The 24,172-nt window shown below is 36.8% G+C and overlaps 1 protein-coding gene across 1 annotated transcript; it reads right to left on the bottom strand.

The window, feature by feature from the left end:
• Positions 1-127: 127 nt before the first annotated feature.
• pan2 (poly(A) specific ribonuclease subunit PAN2) lies at positions 128-22,553 on the bottom strand. Its single transcript, XM_033970064.2, has 26 exons — positions 22,490-22,553; positions 21,676-21,983; positions 20,611-20,780; positions 19,714-19,834; positions 19,414-19,491; positions 18,526-18,796; positions 17,685-18,030; positions 15,580-15,676; positions 14,491-14,610; positions 11,518-11,637; positions 10,766-10,894; positions 9,267-9,463; positions 8,719-8,867; positions 7,361-7,464; positions 6,067-6,165; positions 5,592-5,683; positions 5,048-5,192; positions 4,579-4,716; positions 4,274-4,333; positions 4,109-4,199; positions 3,430-3,587; positions 2,906-3,049; positions 2,455-2,634; positions 2,256-2,349; positions 1,549-1,743; positions 128-863 (listed from the first exon to the last, which is right to left on the bottom strand). Exons 2-26 carry the CDS (start codon positions 21,964-21,966, stop codon positions 829-831), a joined length of 3,624 nt encoding a protein of 1,207 aa, XP_033825955.1. The 5' UTR covers positions 21,967-21,983; positions 22,490-22,553; the 3' UTR covers positions 128-828.
• Between the last annotated feature and the right edge of the window lie 1,619 nt (positions 22,554-24,172).

Here is a 24,172-nt window from a genome sequence, read left to right on the forward strand (position 1 = left end):
AAGGAAAAGGCTTATAGTAAGAATATTATGTGTGCTACAGTTATATTCAACCCTATGAATTTAACTTATTTAACTATTATGGAAAATTGTATGGAAAATGTTAAAAAGAAATATCCCAACTGGACTTGAACTTTAGGTCTTTTATTATTTATAACAAGCACAGAACATGATAGAAAATACTATTCATCTTAAAAAAAAATAACACATTGTATAAACTGTACATGTGACCAACACTAAACATGTTTTCCTCCTAGACTGAAATATAGAGCTGACCACTGAGTAAAACACACTCACATTATGATGAAAAATTATACATTTTTTACATGTTGCTAACTGAGCATCAAATGACAAAATGCTGGTGATACACATTTCTCTACCAGATGTCAACTGACTGAGGTAAATGACTTACCTTACAGTAAAACAATCAGTTGAACGGCATGATGCCGGGAATGCCAAAAACATTCAGTTAATCAATAATCAAGGTTATTTTCAGGTCACAATATAATCGTAAGAATTAAACAATTATTATTGTGACAATTTCAGAAGCTAATTTTATTTGAATCTATTCCTATGTGGCTGTCACATTCAGGAAGTTTGATTTCATAAAGCTGATCACATGCTAGAGGAATGAGGATCTGACTCTTGGACAATTAATGAAAGAGAATGAGGAATTTCACTGTTACTGTTTCACTGTAATTGTAACATTCAAATTTGTTATTGTACTACCTGGAAAAAACAAGTTAAACCAGTACTGAATGTGTTATACTCAGCTGGTTCTCTACATTTCCGGTAAAAAGAGCCTCGAGGTCATTTCTCGTCAGTCTGAAGTTACATTCCCATCACTGAGGGGAACACTGCTGCACCTGTGGCACAAAACACAGTTATATTTTATGGAATGACTTACTCAAACATGGTTTCTCATAACTGCAGTAAACAATATCATCACACCTGCAGAGTGCAACGTTTTGGACTTTTAACCTTCATCATTCCTAGTTTTATGGCTTCAGAATGTTATTATTCCTCTTTAGTAGTTTTGAAAAGTTTAATTTGTTATAAGGTTTGTTGGTCCAGATTTTTAAACTAAGTTCAAATATATTTTTGGCAGTTTTATTTATTTACTTTTGTTGTTTCCTTTGTCGAGGATGTTTCACAAAATCCTTTAAACTTTTTTTTCTTCATGGAGATAAACGGGTAGTACAGTCTAAGTAATAGGTCAGATCTGTGGAGAGGCAGCCCTGCTAGTTTTTCAAGGTATTTTTGAGTAATTCAAATCACCTGTGATGCTATAGATAATTAGTATGGATTAATTCCACAATATGCAAGTGTTGTACCCTTTCCCAGAAAAGTTACGTGCACCTTTAAAAAATTAAACCTGTGACTGGAGACATTTTCTGTTTTTGAGTGAAACATTAAAAACTATGTTGACAACTTTTATACATAAAAATTAAACCAACCTAAATTGTCAAAATGGCAGAAATCAAGACACATATTGTGAAATTAAGAGACTGTAAATAGTATAGTTTTAGCTGTGTTCCTCTGGGCTCATACCTTGGCCCTCTCCTCCAGTCTCAGTCTCTGGGACTTTCCAATCCAGCTGCCGGCCTTTCTCGTACAGCCCTTTCAGGATTTTCCTCACATCGTCTGATCCCCCTCCTCGACTCAGCTCCAGGTATTTTCTGTAGAGCTGCAGAGCCGTGCGCGCGTCCTCTATGCTGTCATGGGTTTCCCCCTGGATGTTCAGGTCTGAAAATAACGAAAAGAGATGGATGAGAGAAAGAAGTCCTTCTTTGAATTGGGCTTGTGTCTTGTTATTTAGCGTTGTGCAATACAGGGCTTTATGGCTGTGTGTTTGGAATGTTTTTATTGCCTATTTTGCTAAGTTAGAGCATAAATTTTTTGTTGTGCCAAACTAAAATGATTTGCCACAAAAAAATAAGCCCGATTATCTTTTAGTTTTAATGAAATCCATTCTTTAGTGTCCTTTGCATATAAATGATCACTTTCTATTATACGATTCTATAATAGAAATAATTCTATCATTATTATTGTTGAAGTATATGTTATATTTAATATCCATTTAAATATTGCTAAATATTACTGCTGCTTGCACCAAAATACCAACAAACGTTCTGAATTTATTAATTCTGTTCACTGACCATATTTTTTACATCATATTTCTTATATCAATATCACATTCAACTGTAAAAATTATTAATTACTTACTTTTACTAATTTCATTTTTCAAAGCATCTTACCCAGGAAGTACCAGGCGAGGAACCTCAGTGAAATCATCCTCTTTCGAGGCAAATGAAACAAGTGAACAGTGTCTATAACCTGGTCTTTCAAAACCTGCAGAGCACAACAATGAAATATAAAAATATAAATACTAATTTAGATGCAGTCAAACCAAAATAGGTTAAAAAAATGATAAGAACTTGAATGTTTTTAACTCACAAATAAGTTGATAACTCTAAAGTCCTTCTGTAGCCCGTGACCAACAAACCGGACCCCAGTGTCTATAAGGAACCGCAGCTTCAGATACGTGGACTTCAGGGTGGTCAGGTGTTTGGACGAGATCTTTGCGTCCAGGTCTCCAGGTTTAATGCCTGAATACTGCGTCAGATAGTCAACTACCTACAAGAACACAAGAGGTTTTCAACCAGTAGAAACCTTTTTCAGTTCCTGGTAGCGCAAGGCAATATGAAGTAATATTTGTCCAAACTTGTTTTGGGCTTAAGTTACAGCTGTACGTTGTACTTCCACTCCTCACTTCTTTTCTCTTTTTAGTCTCAACAGTCAGTTTAAGTCGCTCTAGGCTTAGTTTAAACTAACTGCTATAGTAATTAATGGTAACTGCTGGAGATTGAGAATCGCTGCGATATTGAGTACAGGTGACCACTGTTACCTGCTCCTGGGTGGAGATATAATCGTCTATAAAAGGCACACCCTCGTTGGGACCCTGGCCTCTGACGCAGGTTATCCGGGCCACGGACATCTGACTGGGTTTGATGGTCGATTTAGTGCCGTCACTGCGCAGCTCTGCCTCCTCCTACAAGACAAGGAAAGTTAATTTCACAAATATCTTTACATATCATCGGCATTTTAAAACTCTATCTTGTTTTAGTTTAATTTTCCTATAGATTGTTATATTTTGATCTTGGCCAGCAATACATTTTTATCAATTACATGAACAAATATCGATACACAAAACCCTTTATTGGTATCAGTACATGTCTAATAGACTGAGCAATGGCACTTTTAGTTTGTACGTGTCTGCAACTGTTAAAATGTCTAAATGTGTGAGTGTTTCTATGTTAATTCATTTTATGTTACGCCTCATAATTTCTGTTATCTTTGATCTTGTTCTGTCTTTGTTTAATATGAAAAAACTTAATAATGGCCCTATACAGCATGTATTTTCTTCCATACCTGGTTGAGCGTGACAAACTCAGCATCCAGCCCGACCAGGTCTCCGGCCTGGGGCATTTCACTGACCATCAGAGGGATGAAGGTGGCGTGAGTTTTCCTCTGTTTACGAGCCAAAGATGCCTCGGTCAGCAGCACACTCGCGTCTATGGGGTTCTTTACTTAAGGAGACAAAGAGCCATTGAACATGTGAATAGACAGGTATTCAATTCAGGTATGGATGTACAACCATTTATATTTTTACAGTAAATATAATATGGTTTGGATTATACTCTTTTTATTTATAATTTGTAAATAATCTTTTTTCAATATATTACTTTAGTAACGTTAAAGGTGCACTATGTAACATTTCTGGTGGAGGGTCACCTGCTTGTCTCTAAGGACATTTAGACTTATCCATCTTGCATTTATTCAATTGCACAAAAAAATGGCAGTTGTTTTTTTTTTTGTGCAAATGTTACACAGTACACCTTTAAATTTCTTTTTTACATGCCAATAAATGAAATTACACTATTTACTTTAATATGTGGAATTTCTTATTATTAAACATCAGTCGCGAATCTAATCAAAATCACAATGTTTGTCAGACAAATTCAAATTTTTCCCCAAATTGTTAAGTCCTAGTTGATAGTTAAACATAGTCAAATAACTGAATTTATTTGTGAAATGCTAAATGACGTACTGCGGAGGTCATATTTCGTGTGGTAGTTCCTCTTGGAGTAATAAAGGATCCCAGGCACTTTCCAGCTCACGTCGAACTGCACAGCTTCAGTCTAGCAAATGTAAAACAACATGTCTCTAAATCTAACACATTCAGCAACTTCCATGAACAAATTTGATACTTTACCTTATCAATTGGTTCTATTAGAAAATCGTTGAAAAGGTACCACTGCTGATGTGTCACGCCCTAACAACATAATGGAGTCACATATTATCCTTTGCTTAAATTTTTATATTTGAGTAAAATTTGATTTAATATTTTACATTTATAACTAAATTTGTCAAAAAATTGAAATTAGCAACAAATACATTTTATGAGGTTACCTAACCATGTATGAATGAAACAACATATCAGTAGTCCAGGTTTTGGTTTAGGAGATTCAAGCTAAAATGATGTGGACTTATAATAGAGAATGTTTAAACCTTCCTGACCTCTTTCCTCTGGTGGTAGGTCTCTCCCACTTTGATGTGAGCTACCAGGTTTCCTCCGGTTCGAGCGTCAAGAATGTGAGGCACTGTCACCACCAAATCGTACAGAGACGCCCCCTCCGCCTCCTCTTCTGCACTCAACTACAAACAGGCAAGTCACAAAACATAAGGGTTTCGATACCATCTTAAATATGTCATTATACGATTAAACCAGGACCAAAACAAGTAGGATTATAAAGTCACAACAAAAATATTAATTTAACTATGCAGGAAGAACTTAGTCAATGTAAAAAGACGAAAATGTAAATAATAAATAAAAGCAGAAGACCAGTGTTGGTGCTTGTTTTATTTTCTAAACATGCAGGTATGTTTATCCCTTGTTGATGCGATAAATTAAAACTCAAACTCTGTGTAAATTGATGGTAGTGCATTTCCAGTATAGTAGTTAGTTCAGCCGTATACAAACCCTCACCTCCTCTGTCTCGTTCCAGCTGCTGATCTCCAGACCTTGTGTTTTACTGATACACATTTTCAGAGTCAGAGGGATCCATACGTGTCTCAGGTCCTCAGCTCGAGTGTCGAAGCTGAAGCCCTCCAGACTGCACACCTCCTCTGCACTGAAAAGGCCAGAGTGAAAGAACAGGGAAACTTAACATCTGTATTAGCGGGGTGCAATTTGCTGAGGGAGGTGGTCATATTTGGTTAGTCTATAATATAATAATGTCCCCACAACAATACAGAAGAGTTTGAGAGGTGTTGCCTGGCTTGCTAAGATCACAATACTGTATTAATATTGAGACATGATACAAATTAGTGGCTTGAACTGCTCCAAGTTAGGATGGTTGTTCGACAGTCTTTATGGTTTGGTTCCAGAGTGAGAAACAGTGAGATCTTATATTTACAATAGATTTCCAAGCCTATGCAATTAAAAGAAATACAAATTACTCTCCTTATCTTTTGGTCAAATCACACTCAAACGCAAACACACTGTATTTATACTGTTAAAGTGTCCTTACTCGAGGCACCACTCTGTCGGCAAGGGGGGCGGGGGGTCTTTGGGTTTGGGCGGCTCACTCGCCTCTTTCTGCATGGCCTTGTTAAAAGCGTACTGGAGGAATTATAGAAAACATGAGAAAGAAATGTGTTATGTCATTAGGATTAATCAACATAACTGTAACTAGTCTACGATTAAAATAATGTCTGTTTTAGTAATCATTACTCGTTATTTGGATTATACTCTCTAAAAAGCATGCCAAAATCACTTCAGATTTTCATCAAAAATACACTATCTGTATTCTATCCATATATTGTCTATCTCCACTATCTAGATAGAAGACTTCAGTTACCAAATTTTTACTGTTATCTGGTTAAAAATGTATGTAAAAAATTAGACTACTAAAAAAAATAATTGCTGAGTTGTTATTAGTTGCAGTTGTTATAAACATCAATGATGATTTGTAAAAAATATTAACTCCCTGCAGTGTTACAAACCTCAGCCTGGACTCTCCAAAACTCTGCCTCTTTGGCACTGTTCACTTCACAGTTTATGACCAGGACATCAGGGAGGCACCGGATGTTTCGAGTTTGAACCTGAAGAACAAACATGGACATTACATTACATGGATATAAGACCATGGTTGTGGTTGGTTGCTGTTGTGGCTGACCGGCTGGAACACTTTTTTTTTACTTTTTAAATTTTATTTTACATTTTTTACTTAACTTCCAACTAAGAAGTACAGCATGTGCAGTTCAAAGGACAGAAGTTAAGGACAATTGGATTGTTTGATTGGAGCATTTTTTCCTGTAGCCATGGCAACCCTGCATGAAGGTAGCTATGCTAACCAGCTAGCTCTGAAATGCTACAGACTTTTTACAACAATGCAACAGACTTTTCAACACCAAATATGGCAGAATACTTCAAGGGAATGTCTTGTCTTATCACCAACTAAAACAACAGAGCAGAGTAAGAGAGTGGCTTAGGTAAGGCTCTCGTGTTGCGTCTCCAGAGTTTACCTGGCTCCCCCTGGAGGCTGCTGTAATGCCTGGGCTGTAGGACACAGAGGAATGAGAGGACAGTTTTGTCCTGAGGACCGTTACCCTCCTAAACTGCCCTGACACAGGATCTGATGACCCTACCTGTTGAACTTCACTGAGACTTGTGTTTGAGCTTTCTATTATTATTGTATTTTACTGCTCAATGTGCTTAAATTGCTCCTCGGGACAAATAAAGTGAAACTGATTGACTGATTGATTGATTATTACAGCAGTTTCTTTACACACAATATAATTAAAAGGCCTATATTATATTTTCCGATCTATGTTATAATGTTTCCTCATCAAAAACGCACCTTGAATCGTGTTTTGTTTCAGTCACACATTTAAAACACAAATCCTACAAATTGAGTTCTTCTCTCAAGCTGGAAACACTCTGTTTCACATTGTGATGTCATGTGGTAATACAGGAAGTGCACCACTGTGTTTTTTAAAATCCATACACCTTCACTACAATGATTTGAATAATTTCAGGCCAGGAATTGTCGATCTCTACTGAACAAAAGGTAAGAGATAATTGTTAACCTGTAAACTACCGTTTCATGACATCAAAAGGTGGAACAGAACATTTTGAGCTTTGGCGATGTACACAGACTAATAATAAAGGGTTACTTGTGTGAAAAAAACAAAACGCAACAGCATTTTAACATGGTTTAAAGTTTACAAGAGTCAATTTTGCATAATATAGGACCTTTAATCAAAGAAAATACAAATACAGCAAAATGTAACTGACCGTGGGTTGGTATTTTTCGCAGTTCTCACACCACGCTTGAGTGCTCTGCTCCAGACAAATACTCTTCTTTAGAATTTCAGCAAAATCATATTCCTTTACCTTATCTATGAAAACAAATCACATACAATAATGAGTGGATAGTTTAATACAGAAAGTGTTTCCTAAGCCCCATTCACACATGCAGTGTGACCCAGGAATTTACTTTATATTATATACTTATAGGGTCATGTATGAACAAAGCCAGAAGTGATTTTCCTGCATTTTTGGAGGAAGGTTCTGGCATTTTGTACTCAGCAATTTACTGGGAAATTTGTCACAGTAACAAATTTTAAAGCACAATATATTGTTACAGAGAAATATCACAATAAATGATAATAATGTAAGTGGCATGACTACTTTATGCTTCTTACATAAAGCAGGATAATCCCAATAAACCATTTTTAAATAGACTGTATCATTGAAAGCACCTTATTCTACCCTCTACAGCTTAAATTGTATATTATCACATAAAAAAGGCAAAAATCCCCACTATTGCAAAGAAACTGTATACATAAATACTGAGCCCCAAAATATATTCTTCCAGCTTTCATATACCGCAAGTTGATATAAGACAAATAAGACAAATAGTCTAAAAAGCTATTGCTTATTTGCCATGACATTTGACATGATTGCTGTGATGTTATCAGCTGCTGTTCCCGGGCGTAGTCAGTTTGGCAGATCTGGAAGATCTATGGTGGTGGTCTTTGGAAAAATGTATTCCATATGTGAGCCAAGGTAAAGCCCCCTCATCTTCCACATCGCTTCCTGATTTCAATAGCCTCTCGTATCTATCTTTTGTATTTGTGCTCCTCTGTTTCTTGGTGTTCCCTTTTACAATGGTGTCATATTACAGACTTTACATTTAACTGTGTTTCCTTTTCTTTCACAGACCTTGTTAGCCATGTTATGGTTTCCTTTTTACACTCCTTTTAATGTTTCTTTTTTCAAGAAAAAAGAAAGGAAGTTACTTTTTCTTAACGAGTGGGTCAAGAACAGAGATACGGGGGCTTTACCTTGGGTCACACATGGGACTCATTTTTCCAAAGATCGATACGCGATGGGTCACACCTGGAAAAAACAGCTGATAACAGTCATGCCACAGCAGTCAGCTGACACCTCTGATGAAGGTGGAAGTACTACTATCGAAACATGTCATGTAAATAAGCAATAGCTTTTTACACAACTTTGTACTTTTGTCTTATTAGAAGAAAAAGTGAAGTCTGTTATAAAAAGAAGACAAAATGAACATTCTAAACATGAGTGAATGGGACTCTAGATGAAGACTGAGTGCAGTGGGTACAGACTAAGGCTGGCTGTACCTTGTGAGTTGTGTTCGGGGTAGTGCATTGTGAAGAGCAGAGTGAGAGAGGAGCGCACTGTCTCTTTACCACAGCGACACAGACTGCTGTTCTCCACCTCACAACCAAACAGTTTACCAATGACCGACTCCCCAGATGAGCCCAGAGCACTGCAAAGACAGAAAATGTATCAAAAATCACATGTGACATTATCTATAAATTGGGTAGCTGTAGCTCAGTAGTTCAGTACCTGTGTATACTGGTATGTGATGCAATCTAACTGTTTATTACTATGGAGAATTAGTTACTTTCATCATGCTGTAAAACTGTAAACTTATGGAGGAGTAACTACAACTAATAGCACTGTATTTGGTATGTGCTATGGATAATTATTACCGGTACTTATGTGCATTTGTTACAGCAATTCAAAATCTGGAGCAAAGCCACTTTTATACTGCATAAGCTAATAATGATTACATTTTTTTGCTATAATTGAACAGTCCTAAACTGTATCACAATCCAATCTAAAAATAGTGGGCCTGTGAGGTTGTGTTGTGCTAGCTCCTGACCTGCTGGTCCCTCTGTAGGCCTGTGGTCCCTCCTGCTCCTGTGTCTCTTGGTGCAGCTGAGTGAGGATGAAACGATTCCAGCTCTGGATCAGACGTCCGAGACGAGCCTTTCCGGTCTGCTCATCCGAGTCGGCCAGAATGAGGCCCAGAGCAGATGCTTCCGGGATTGTACGGAACGCCCGCAGGAAGTTACTGGCCTTAAGAGGGGCAGTTTAATATTAAAATCATCAAGAGTTAAATTGTGCCAAACAGAGCCATGTAGGAAATGATGGAAAAGGCCAATAATTTGCTCTTTAAGGTATAGAAGCCAACACACTTTTTAGGCATTGTGCTGGTCAAGACGCTGTGAAATCAGTTCCGATAAAATAAAGTTACTAAGGATGTAAGCATTTAGATATTTAGTCCATTAATTGGCCAGTGCTTTCTTAGTCAACCAGTATTTTTCTAAATGATTTATATGGACAGCAGCAGCTTGGGAAATGCTTGTAGTGAATTAGCTGAAGTTCTATTTTCACATATGAAGACACTGTTTACTAATACTTCTCTGTACGCATAGTGGTTACAACGCAGTGCAATATGGGTTAGATACATGAGATTACGCATCATGGTCAGAAAGATACTAGTTTTGTGAGTTGCACTACGCCCTCTGTAGTCAACCAATTGACCAAGTCTTAGCTGACCAAGAACTTGTTTAGTCAAGTACAGCCCTAATGGTTACATTATATGGTTACAGCATGCCTGCTACAAACATTGGCCTCAAAAAGGAATTAAGCACTAAATCCACGTTTTTGCTACTTAACTGTGTAAATTGTGTTTTAATAGTATTATCTACTGTTCCTAGTCTTTTTTCTTGTGATTTTAGTGCTAACTAGGTAAAAGTGCATCTTTGTGATCCAAAACGCATATGTGCTGCCTGCAGCAGCCACTACAACTACTTTGTGACATCACGCAAGATTGCCGCGATCACAGCCAGGTGTTTCTGATTACAAACACCCAGCTGCAGGAGTAGATTTAGAAGCGTGGATACCTGTTAGAACAATGTATCTTCCTCATTCCCCCAGGTCCCACCCCTCCTCTCCCCTCGCTCGCCCTTTTAGTCGTCCAAGTACTGCCCAGTTTAGCAGCTCTGTTTGAAATGTGGGCGTTTAGTCCCACTTTAAGTTAGTTAAATGAATGAAGTTGAATGAAGTTAATTTTTGTTTGTGTACATAAAAAACATACACACACACATTTTCTATTTGTACTGGTTGAAACCAAAAAAAGTGTGGGCTAAAGCAACTTCCTTATATAAGCCCCTCCTGATCACCATATGACAACTCAACAATATAATCACAACATAACAATATTAATTTAATTTAATCGTAGACACAGAAGTCTTGTCTCATAGAAACCTAGAATAATTTGTGGGTCTTGGGTTTAGAAAGCCTCAAATATTTTATTGAATATTTAATCAGAGAGCTATATTGCTGGAAAGCGAGTCTTTTTCTTCATGTATTTACCTGGCAGGGATCTCCTCTTGACAAGTCCAACATGTGGAAGAGGAAGCCAAGTTCACAGGCCAAACAGAATTCTTTCTGACACAGGTGATTCTGCACCAGGCAGCGGATTGGCTCCAGGAAATACAACACCTTTAAAATGATAATAAATACTATTAATTCAAGCTCTACCACTTAAGCTTCAGTTGCTCCTGTGTAGACATTGGGAGAGTTGATGAAGCTAGGTCTGTCACGAAAACACATTTTAAAGTGAGATATATCAATAAAGAAAATATAGACGATAAAAGATAATATTGATACTGATGAATGTTACTGATGCAATAACACTAAAGCAGGATTAGCTGCCAGAAAACTATTCTAAACGTACAATATCGCCAATATATAGCAGAATGAAATACTTTAGTAGTTGGTTTGTATCTATAAATCAGTCATAGAAGTTATTTATTAAACACTCTACAGTTCAAATCAAAAATCATAGCACACAAAAATAAAAAAAGTTTCCCAATAGTACAAAGAAAAAGTACCCATAATAAATATTGACTCAAAACAAAAATCATTGTTCCATCTATCACTTTTTAGAACAAGCTGATATAGAAATTATCTAGGCCTAGATCAAGTGATAAAGTTACTTTCGGTTTCCCAGGGATTTCTGAATCAGCCATCTTGGCTTCTTGTGTCAGTTTTAATGTATGTATTTTTCACACTCTTCTCCCACTAAACTCAACCAACAGCCAGTAAATGTGTATTTGTCTTACCTGGATCATGCAGTTGCAGTAGGCATTTGGGATGTGAGGCTCCAGACCTGCAAAGAGGGTTCGGTTGTAATGTTTGAAGTCGAAATCCTCCAGTCCCAGTTTAGAGTATTTGATTGTGACCTGAGGAAAAATAAATATAAAATGGTAAATTGTACATTTTTATATAGCGCTTTTCCACCTTCAAGGCACTCAAAGCACTTTACATCAAGGAACCACTCACCTGATGCACATAATTTGGGCAAACATGGCCTCTTTAGATATTTTCAGTTAAGCCATTATTTTGATTAAAAAAAAAGTTATTTATTGAGAAAGTGATTTGGTGAAGAATTTTATAGAAGCTTGTAAAGGCGACATTCCCAAGAAACAAATAACCACAGTCTATAAATGTTTACAAACTGCAAAAAGTATTTCTACTATATATATATATATATATATATATATATATATATATATATATATATATATATATATATATATATATATATATATATATATATATATATATATATATATATATATATATATATATATATATATATATATATATATATATATATATATATATATATGAAAGTGGCATGGGGAAAAGAAGCTAATGTTAAAATATCAGAGGATGATTGGTTAAATATTTGCAACACTACCATGTCAAACTCAAATTCATAGAGGGCCAAAATTAAAAACTCTAAGTTACGGGCCAAACTAAATATTTATTGAAACATTTTAACAACATCTGCCTGTTTTTCAGAATGGGTGGATTAAATTTGAGTGAGGCGACAGGTGATCAACAGAAGTGGTTGGGGCCTGCAGCAACATATTTGCAAAGCATTCTGGGATTAGTAGTATTAGCAGTGCATGCACTATACTTGCGTGGCAGCCAGCGGGCTGGCTCTAATATATATTTGATATGATCTCGCGGGTCAAATATAATTACAGTGAGGCAAATAAGTATTTGAACACCCTGTGATTTTGCAGGTTCTCCCACTTGGAAATTATGGAGGGGTCTGAAATTTTCCATCTTAGGTGCATGTCCACTGTGAGAGACATAATCTAAAAAAATCTGGAAATCACATTGTATGATTTTTAAAAATAATTTATTTGTATGTTACTGCTGCAAATAAGTATTTGAACTCATCATTCTTCCTCCAAACACGGTGAGTGGAATTAAGACTAAAAAGTTCTATTTTGGTCTCATCTGACCACATGACTTTCTCCCATGACTTCTCTGGATCATCCAAATGGTCACTGACAAACTTAAGACGGGCCTGGACATGTGCTGGTTTAAGAAGGGAACCTTCCGTCCCATGCATGATTTTAAACCATGACGTCTTAGTGTATTACTAACAGTAACAGCTAACAACCTCAAACAGGTGCTTCTAATTTAGGATAATAAGTGGAGTGGAGGTGGACTTTTTAAAGGTGGACTAACAGGTCTTTGAGGGTCAGAATTCAAGCTGATAGACAGGTGTTCAAATACTTATTTGCAGCAGTAACTCAAAAATAAATTATTTTTAAAAAATCATACAATGTGATTTCCAGATTTTTTTTTTTGATTGTCTCTCACAGCGGACATGCACCTAAGATGAAAAATTTCAGACCCCTCCATGATTTCTAAGTGGGAGAACTTGCAAAATCACAGGGTGTTCAAATACTTATTTGCCTCACTGTATATCGAGGGCCAAATTTGGCCTGCGGGCTTGAGTCTGACATGTCTGCCTTAAGTCATGAGCAAACATTGTAATGACCCAGATAAAGCTCAATTTTGGAGAGATTGTGGCAATGACAGGGCTGAGCATTTTCATATCTTTTGGTTCTGTGTCAAGATGGCACCCTTCTGGTCACTGGTGATAGACGCAATCCAGGGTATGTTTGGACCTGTCTTGACATTGGGATTTTTTTGAAGTCTATTTGAGTAACCTTTCACATGGGATGTGGAGATCAGACAAATATTTTTTGTCAATATTATTAGCTGGGGAAAAATGGTGAAAAAGGCTATAACCCGCAAGTGGTTGTGTAAAGATGCACCTGTACTCACAGACTGGATTCTAGTTGTCAACGAGATATATGACATGGAGAGATATGGACTGATATATTAGAAAATTAGGTATTGTTATTGGAACAACTATATTTTGTTACTCTGCATTGTTTGTGATCTGCTGTATTTCTTTTTTTGAAAATACTTATATACTTATATATATATATATATATATATATATAAAAACAAAACTCGTCCATTCACAAAACACACTCATACACCAGTGTATGCAGACACTAGGGGCGAGGTGGGTTAAGTGTCAAAATATGGCCACTGTGTGCTGTCTACATCTAATGATATGTTTTATTGTCCAATAATCAAGGGTGTGCGTTAGCATGTTAGATGTTGTTAGCTTTACTGTGACAGCAAAACTCCATACTGGACTCTAAGAGCTGTAATGAGTGCTTATAAACTCATCTTGTTGAATAATTAGGATTCTCTGAATGCATAAGGTAAATGAGGAATAACTTAATCACTGCAAACCTGAAATTAAGTAGTTCTGTAAAAATCAAGCCCAGCACCTTTAATGTTAACTGTATTGTGATTTCACATTCTGAGAGCTGTTACTGTTTATTTGAGTTGGGGACAGGAATAATGGACATTGTCACCAATTTAAATTACCAACATTTGTGAAACTACTGGTAAATGAAAACACCATACTCTATTGTAGTTTTGAGATCAGTAACAGATATATCCTGCTGAAAGTCCATTTCGTGACCCAACAGTTTTTCACTTAAACCGTCTTTTCTTTTTGTAAGATTAATGAATTCATATACGGTCCAAATAATGGATAAACTAAACTTGCTTGAATTATTATTAAGTATATTTATGCATTATTCTATTAGCTTTCGATAAGTGCTCTGTATATTATTTTACTGTATTATGGAGTTAATTCCCTTATTGGTTTAATAAAGTTAGTTTAAAATAATAGTCAAACAAACCTTTCTGAATTTTTTGGGGACCATGTACAGGTGGGGCTCCTCATCACGGCCGATCGGAGACTCAGGAACCTGGTTATAGCTGTCATAATCCTGCTCCACGTCTTTGATTTTGTATGGCACCTGAACACAACAAGAACAGTTAAAGTGACAACAAATGATATAGATTAAAATTAAATGCTTGGTTTTCAAATTGTCAACAAAAGAATCTGAAGTAGAGAAAATTGAGCTTTTTCCAATTTGATCACAATTTTGACCATTTTGATTTAGCTGAAAAAAGAACTGAACTGAGTTTTTTATATAATACATGCAAAGCGTTAGCCACACTGCTTTGAATATTCAGTGTCCATCTTCTAGTACCAGCAAATATCAGGAAGGAAAATAGAAAGTAAAAATGCCCTTATTCTTCTTACAATCAGATATTTGCCCCCAAAATACCACTGTTGTCATTGCAAAAAATAAGTAAAATAAAAGTTTGTATTTTTTTACTTAATTTTATATACATATTTTAAGCATATTCAAAGTGGTTTTCTACCTAAAGCATGATGTCAAAAAACAGGAAATCAGGACTTTCCAACATAAGGGGAATAATGAAGAATTCTCTGTAAACTGAATGTGTTTTGAATGAACCTGTACAAGAACATTTGTCTAGTCCAACACTGCCAGAAGGAAAGACCCCAAAATGTCTATGAATCACTGCAGGAGAACTGGAGATTAATTGCAGTTGTATTTTGATACAGCTGAAAGTGTATAGACTCAACAAGACCTTTTTATACTAAAGACAGTGTTATCAAGTCAAAAAGGGATAAATAATTTCTGTTAAATAAGTAAGCTTTGAAAAAGGCAGAGAAACGCCTACGACTCCGTGAAGTGCGTTAAAACTGCATAACGCACGGCTCCAAGTTGTTTAATGTGCTTTATACCTTTATTTTTGTTGATAATGACTTTCAATGTACAATAGAAATAAGTGCTTGCTAGTCGACTACGTAAAGACTTAATTGCTGTCTAGTTGACTACTAAAATAATCGTTAGTTGCAGCCCTAAGAACAACACAAAGTTATGTGCATCAAAACAGACTCTTAATTCTCAAACCTGGTTGCGTGGACGAGTGCGAGGATTGGCAGCATATCCAATGAACCCGACAGTCTTCATTGTGCGTAAAATCTCTGGGTCAACAGGAGGGGCACGCCTGGAGGCAAATGCATACATTTGATTTGAATGTAACTTGTATAATCTGTCTAAATTATCAAAGTCGCGATGTCAAATGTGGTGTCATGTTTCTGGTGAGAAGAAATATTATATTTTAACATTTGGCATGATATTGAAACCATTAACAAAATATGAAGGTGTTATTTGATAATTTAACTTTTCTGATAGGGGGTTTGCTACCTGCTTCTCTCCATGAAGATGTTATTGCTTTGCCTGGAATGTTCCATAGTATAGAACAGAAAAGTATATTATTATTTATAATACTTGTATCGATAAATAAAGAATATTATTTTATTATAACTGTAAAATCTATTAACCCTGAGATACCAATTATAAAGAATAAATATTCAATATTTGTCAATATTTGCATAGTTTGTAGTTCCTGCATATGTCTTCTTTTGTTGTCTTTTGTCTTTTGCAGAAATGACATATTGATTTGTCAGCGAACGCTAGTAAACCACTGTATTGTATTTTGTAAACAATGAGCTCATGTGTGGAGCCCAACTTCTTCATTTAAGCTGCAGTTCAGTGAAGCTAGTAACCAGGAAGGATGTAATGCCAAAGAAGAAAGGAGAAGATCTGAAAGAAAGCGGTATCAGAAATCAGGATCTACAGTATGTCGTCATTCATTTTACGTCAGGTCTCACCATATCATATTCCCTGCAATACTGAATGGAGACATTATTCATCTAGAAATGTAATTATATTGACCTAATATTGAAATATTAAGACTAAATAAGTTTTGTTTTGTAGCCATAATTTTGTTAAACTGAAAAGGACCAAAGGATCATGGTTCCCTCTGCCAAGTGCTGCAACCAAATGAAATGAACATTTTAAGCTCATAACTTTTCATTCTAAGTATTACCAGTTAATAATAATGAGCAGTGTGAACAATTTAAAGGTGAAATGTGTAACAGTTCTGTTTAGGGCCTGGCCACCTGCTTGTATTTATGCTTGCATTTGTTCAGTTAGCTACATGTGTTTATATTGCTCAAAAATACTACATGTTAAATAAGCTTTGATGGATTTCTATAATATAGAGTGAACATTGTCATCAGGATAATCCCACAAAATATATTATAATTAAATGTTTTGTCAATATTGCTCAATCCTATTTGAAGCTATCAGCTATTGTTTTTAGTCTGATTTAAATAGCTTCACTCTTCAGCTCACTCTGCTGGCAAACTGTATGATAGAGATTTGGTTGCTCAAAATTACATTTGCTTTCCATACATATGCTAACTGAATTGCCAGTGGTCCAAAAAGTACTTAAAAATGCCTTAATTCTAAATAATATAGTTGGGCATTTAAAGGCCAATTCACTCACAGCTAGAATAGTACTGCACTTCTTCATTTTGGATAATTAATGCGTAGTACATGCTCTGTTCAAACATACTGCGATGAGTGGACAATGATTCATACCAGCTGATAAAAACAATGTGTAATTAATATCTGAGAAAACCCAACGATTACTATAGAACTAGACTTTATTTTCCCTATGTCTTATAGAGTGCATATGTTTGCACTAGGAGGAACTATAAATATATTTATTGATTTAACAAATAATGGCACTGTATAGCTTTTGTTTCTCAGAAGTAATAGTATTTGAATGAAAACACTAACCATAATATATATATAGTTTCATTTAAGAAAAGTAATTAAGATTAAAATTTTACCTTCTTTTTCTTAAAACTGAGTTTTGCTGTCACGGTAAAGCTAACAATAACTAGCATGCTAACGTGCATTTCCTGACCTTGATTACTGAATACAAAAACGGTTTATAATTAGATGCAGCATATAGTGGACTTATTTTGAGCTGCTTATACTGCACTGGGGAAAGACAAATTTTGCTCAAATACATGGGAAAAATTGGGTAAAGGACCTTTAAATTATTATTATTTTTTTTTTTAATTGGTTGAGTGTATATTAACAAATGTTTGTAACAGTTACTTACAGTGTAAATTTATCAAATACTGTCTCACCCCTACCTTGGACAAGGTGTTGCAAGGGCAGGGGGCCAGTCTGACAGCAGAGGCTCTGCTGAGGTCAGAGGGGTTGGGATCAGGGACAGAGGCAGGAGATCATGGTTCCAGTCCAGCTGTGGCAGACTGTCCACAATACACGGCAATGCAAATTCTGTTTCTCTGGAATAATCATTGAATGAGACCTCCGGAGCATCCGACCAGAGGTGCACACAGCCTCCCGAGTCTCCGAACGCCAGCGCCTGTTTACTAGACGAAACATCAAAACTCATGAGTAGCTGCCCCACCGTGTTCACGTGGAAGATGTCGGCCACGTTTGCCAAACCGGTGGGCTCGCAGAACTGGCACTGGCCTGGAAGAAACGGAGGGGAAAATGGAAACAGAGAGAAATGAGTAACTAAAAGGCCTTGTGTGTAAAATCATTCACGAAACTGCCCTTCTGATAAAATCTATGGTGAATATGTACTGTAGCTCTAGGAACTTCCTGACATTACTTTTACTGTAATACAAAATAGAGCTTGCAATTTTGTTGTCACATCTCATACAATTTTCACCCTAATGTTAAACCAATGGAGATTTTAAGATGCTGAATACTAAACTTGGCATTCATTCAAAAGTATTCTGACACTATGGTGTAAGAAATGTTCAGTGGTCATCCAGCAGTGCACAAATGTTTTTTGCGAACTGCTGGATAAACTAATGTATCTTAAGACATTTGGGATGTGTTGCTGTAAATGCAATGCAAGCTCCAAAGAAAGGGCTGTGTTATGTAAAGGATCTCCTCAAATTTCTCTAAACCTATTTTGTTCATGTTTTTAAGGATACCAGTGCTAGTGCGGTCCCGTACCTGTCTGTGAGATGATGGCCAGGCGGGAGGTATAGGTGGGGATGAAGCGCAGAAACAGGGGGTCGATGTGAACCTGCAGTGGGGTCACTGCTCTCATCATTCTGAGATCGTAAACCATCAGGAAACGGTCACACGCCAAACCATTCAGACCGCGACTCGAAAACCCACAGGCTGCTAACAGGTTTCCATGGACGTCGAAATCAGACAGGCTCCCAGAGAAGGCGTCAAACTCATGCTCTGTTTTAAAGCTACGCAAATCCCGAAGAGTGACCTGTTTATAACACAAAGAAGTTAGGAATATACAATGCATGGCCAAAAAAAAGTCACCATCAACCATCATCAATGCAAGATCTTGGTGAAAAATGTATGCAACACTGGATGGAAATAAATCTTGTGACATTGCAGAAGGTTAATGAAACAAAGCCACAGTGAATGTGTGACGTAATCAAAGCTAAAGGCAGTCCAACAAAATATTAGAGTGTGTGACCTTTTTTTTGGTGGCGACTTTTTTTGCCAGGCAGTGTAAGCAAAGCAAAGCAAGAGGTCTGTTCGGTGAAGGGGTTGAAATATTACTTGCAACCTTACAGTTTGTTCAATTTAAAAGGCAAATATGCCATTATGAGATATTATGTGCTCTGTAGAGAAGAAAATATCCTGCCTCATTGGGGTCTTATTAGTTATAAATAAGTCATGTTCTGAAATGCATGTGATTTTTTAACTTTAAATGAAGGACTTCTCAAGTATGTATGAAGAAATGAAAATGCAATCCAGCAATTTACGATGAGTGAACATTGTTATAACATGGCTAAAAGCTAATAAAATTACATTTTCCACACTTCTCCTTTCAAATGTGTAATTTAATCCTGAAAATTATTAAAATATCATTACTTTGCCAGAGGTGTGTCCACAGAAGAAAAATCGACTTGTCTGTCTCATTATTGCAACGCCAGGGACCTCGACAGTGAACTGTCAAAAAACACAATGCACAAATACATTAAATAAGGGTCTGACAGTTTATGCCTTCACAATAAACCAAAAGGTTAAATGACAGCAAAGAAAATGTTTTTACAATGTTAGATTCATACTAATAAAATGGATCAATTTTGTATGTTGAATTTTCCTAGTTTTACTGGAATTTCATAAAAATTATAACTTAAAAGTAATTTGAAGTTTAGCTTAGAACATTACCTTTTGTGTCTCTTGAACTGTATTTAAATCAACTTCAACCACATAATTTTGTAGTCCTCCCATAAGAACAGTATTGTTGTCTGTCATGAGGAGACTGTGCATGTCCGCTCCCTCCTCCATCCTGAAAATAAGAATAAAACATGTTAAAAATGTAATTTCTTTTTTTTTTTACATTAGTAATGTTACAATATAAAATGTTAGTGTCTACTTGTAGTAGTAGCTTTATGAAATCAAACTTTTTCTAAATGATAAAGTAAATTTATTGCAACATAAAAAGCACAATAAAAAACACATTTTACATTAGAAGTATAGATTGAATTGAAATTCCAATGTTCTCAAAATTAGTATTTTCTATTTGTTACAATTATCCATCCATTTTCTTCCGCTTATCTGGGGCCGGGTCGCAGGGGCTGCAGTCTAAGCAGGGACTCCAAGATTTCCCTCAGCCCAGACACGTCCTCCAGCTCATCCGGTGGGACCCCAAGGCATTCCCAGGCCAGCTGAGAGAAATAGTCCCTCCAGCGTGTCCTGGGTATTCCCCGGGCGTCCTCCCGGTGGGACATGCCCAGAACCTGGGGAGGTCGACCAGGAGGCATCCTGAGCAGTTGCCCGAGCCACCTCAGCTGGCTCCTCTCAACATGTAGGAGCAGCAGCTCTACTCCGAGCTCCTCCCGTGTGACCGAGCTCCTCACCCTATCTCTAAGGGAGCGCCCAGCCACCCTGCGGAGGAAACGGCTCCTTTCGGCTCCTTGCATCTGCGATCTCGTCCTTTCAGTCATTACCCAGAGCTCATGACCATAGGTGAGGGTAGGAACGTAGATTGACCAGTACGATTATATTATGACTTAAATAACCACAATGATCAATTAACAGATTAATCTTGGCATTTATACTTACGGATAATCAAACATAACTATGCCTCCTCGGGTGCAGCATTTGAGGTCATTTTTGGATAGAAACAGGACCCCTGTCTCCAGGCTCTGAATGTGCCGTATATCATCTGATGCATGCACTTGAAAAGATGAGTATCGCCCCATCGTTGGACCAAAGAAAGATGTGGCATGACCCTAGAAAAATAATATATTAATTAAGTCTTTCTGTATTTCTATTATGTAACGATATGCAGATCTCGCAGAGTAAAATACAATGGAAATAACCTGTCATAATAACAGTTATTTCAAGTGTATGGGGAGACTAGCAGTTCTATTTCATCCCTCCTGACCGCCAGAAGACGATGCTGAAAGAACTGAATGTTCCCTTTGCACATGCATAAAAAACATTCAGTGCTTTCAGCACTGCCCTCTGGCGGGACTCATAGAACCATAGTTACATACACAACGTTCATGTAGAACTGCTACTTTTCTTCCAAAAATCTCCTTGAGTGAAATAATTGCACCCCTTGTTATAGTAACTAGGTATTTGTTTAGTGTTCATTCTTTTACCATTTTGCTGAAACAAATCAATGTAAAGTATCACTTTAGCTTAGGTACCATATATTAACTGGTAATTATTATGTAGTAGTGGTTATTTATTATTAACAAGATTGTAATATTACAATACATTTTTGAAACATCTAGTCATGTAGTCCTGTTCTGTTAACTGAAAGAAGATGTAGGGTAATTAACTTTGTTCATTTAGCAATTTTTAAATAAATATGTTTAAGGCTAAAATATCTGGAAAATCAACAGTCCTGCTGATGAAAATTATCTGCATAAGTTCAACACTTATTCTTTTTGATATTTGTCATAAAGACACCATATAAATATATGAACACAAAGAACAAGGTATATGAGTGCATTGTAGAATCTTATGGTGCATTCACACTTGGTTTGGTCCTGGTTTGAGCCCAGTTTAGTATGATGTAGACTTGGTTTGGTCCTGCTCTAGTTCTGGTTCAGTAAACTTAGTTCCACTTTTGACTCGGTTTGTGTGCAGTCTGAACGCTTAAACTATATTTCTTACTCTATGATTGCCCATCCAAAGCATCTCCTCCTGCAGATCGAAATGGGTGGCAGTGACGGGTATGCCCACTTCTGACACAACACTGTGGAGCTCCGAGAACATGCCCTCGACCAGGTGGACTGTCTCGGGCACGGCCACAGCCAGCGCCTCTGGGTCCAATTCAACGCCAGGCCCCATCAGGGTGGGATTCAGGTGAGGGTCCATGGACGGCTCTATGCCCGCTTCCAGTGCTCCATGGAGGGCAGGGGGATACTCACCCATCCCAGGGTCCAATCCATCAAAGTTCATCATGGTTCTCTTAAAGCAACCTAAAAACAATCATAAAAACAATGCATTATAGTTGTGCGTCAAAGCAAAAATGACAATGCTAAGTATTTTTGCTGATGATGAATGCAGTTGTCAAGCAGGAAAAAAACATTATTCAACTCTATGAAATAACTAGATTCCACACGTGAATCATGGTTATCGAACTACTCGAATAAAGGGAATAATTTGTAATAAAATAAAATTAGAATTAGTTATAAAGTAATTTCACTTAGCACGTTTTGCAGTGTGCCTTTACTGAAATATTTAACAATACAAAATATAATGCAATTTAAAGGGTAAACAATTATAAAACAAATGTAAAATGTCTTAAATAGTGCATGTATGGATGATAGCATGACAATCATATTCAATAGCAATGATTAAACACAACTCTATTGCTAGCAGCAGTGATATAGAGCAGCTTTTTGCACCTACACATAAATCAACAAATATCTGTAATGAAACAGAAATGTAAATTCTATGAAATGAATAAAATTTGCCATGAAACCTTTGTCTGGCCTTTAATCTGTCTTTACTTGCCATGTTCCCCATTCACAACAAAAACATCGCGGCTGCAAAAACACTTCCGGGTTAGTCAGGGATGACGTCACGAGCAGTGATCGCAAAGTTCCAACATCCCGTTCCCCATTCAAATAATAACTATTTTTTTTCTACGAGCTGATACTGTAGTTTGTATTGCAGGATTGTACAGAAAAAGATGTTTGTCAGTGTTTCTCTGGTACAGAAGCGGCACACACTGTGGAGACGATGGGAAACTTTGGCTAATCTTCCAGTTAATCTATAAGAGTAATTCAGGTTTAAAGTGTCAAATGAAAAGGTTATTCTCACTTCCTTCACTTTAAAGATGTGAAACGTTTTCTGAAATTAGATTAAATTATAATAAAAAATGTTAAATTAAAGTTTGGTCGCCATTAATGTCGGGTTAATGTTAGAAATTAAAATTGTGTTTTGTAAAGATTTTCTGCTTTCCATGTCGTGGCAGTTCAGTCCACGAGTTACTAGTTTAAAATGTTTATTTATATTTTCCTAATTCCCATCAGATTCATCTTTTGTTTACTTCTTTATTGCTCATATACAAATCCAAGGCAATACGAGGGCAGTTAGCGGGGTGACTCAGTCAGGGTTTTTTTTGTCTTTTGTTTTGACAGGTAGATTGCAGCGCCGCTCAGAATATAAGACAGACGCTCATCTGCTCTCTCCACTTGAGCTTAATCGAACACTACGAACGACCCACCATCATGAATTTTATAAATGGATTTATGGTTTTTTTTATGTTTTTTTTTTATGCTGCAAGTGCTCCGGCTGGTCAACATGATGATTGCAGCAAAGTCCGTGATAGTGCTTTACAATTCAATCAAATTTCTAAAGTTGCGGTAAGAGATTTTGGTTGTTATATGATTTAACACTCTATTCTAGACTTATAATTTGTAAGTACGCCAAATATGATTTGCTTTCTTTTATATCATAGTTTACAGTTACTCTTATTTTCCGTTTTCTTCATAGTTTGTAAGCAGACATCAAAGAGGCATCAAAAACTTCACCACCTCTCTTGCCTGGATGGACGCACAGGACCACTGCGATCCCAGGACTCTCAGACTAAATCCTGAGGTAAACATTAAGACTAAGTCATTAACACATCACAGAAACATGAGGGGAAAAAACATGCGTAGAAAGTGAACCTACTCACTGTGGGAGAATAGATAATGAATGTTTTGTGTCTTCTCTTTCAGTCTTGTGTCAAAAAGATGCTGGATGTTCTAACAAGCTACGAGTCGTTTGTGAAGACCGTGGCTGAGTATGACTGCCCAGACGCCCGTAAAGTGATGCCAGTCCTGAAGGAGCTACTTAAAAACATGAAGGAATGTGTGAGGACGGAGTACCATCCCCTCAACGTGAGCTCAAAACTGATCCACGCTTAAATACAGAGAAAAACATAGTGCAGTTTTAATGAACAAATTTCTATATTTAAAGGTGGTTGCTCTCATTGAAGAGCCAATTCAGTCCTGGCAGAAGCCCCTCGTGTGCAGTTACACAATGGAACGACTTTTCTCCTTCTCCATCCTCACGGCACGTGTCTTTTCTGTCGGGGATCCGGCGAACCACGCAGAGCCCACGGGTCGTGATTCTCCAAACTGTGCCCAGAAAAACGTTTAAAAGGATTTTTCTTATT

The sequence above is a fragment of the Periophthalmus magnuspinnatus genome, chromosome 7, assembly GCF_009829125.3.
Source record: "Periophthalmus magnuspinnatus isolate fPerMag1 chromosome 7, fPerMag1.2.pri, whole genome shotgun sequence".
NCBI lineage: Eukaryota > Metazoa > Chordata > Actinopteri > Gobiiformes > Gobiidae > Periophthalmus > Periophthalmus magnuspinnatus.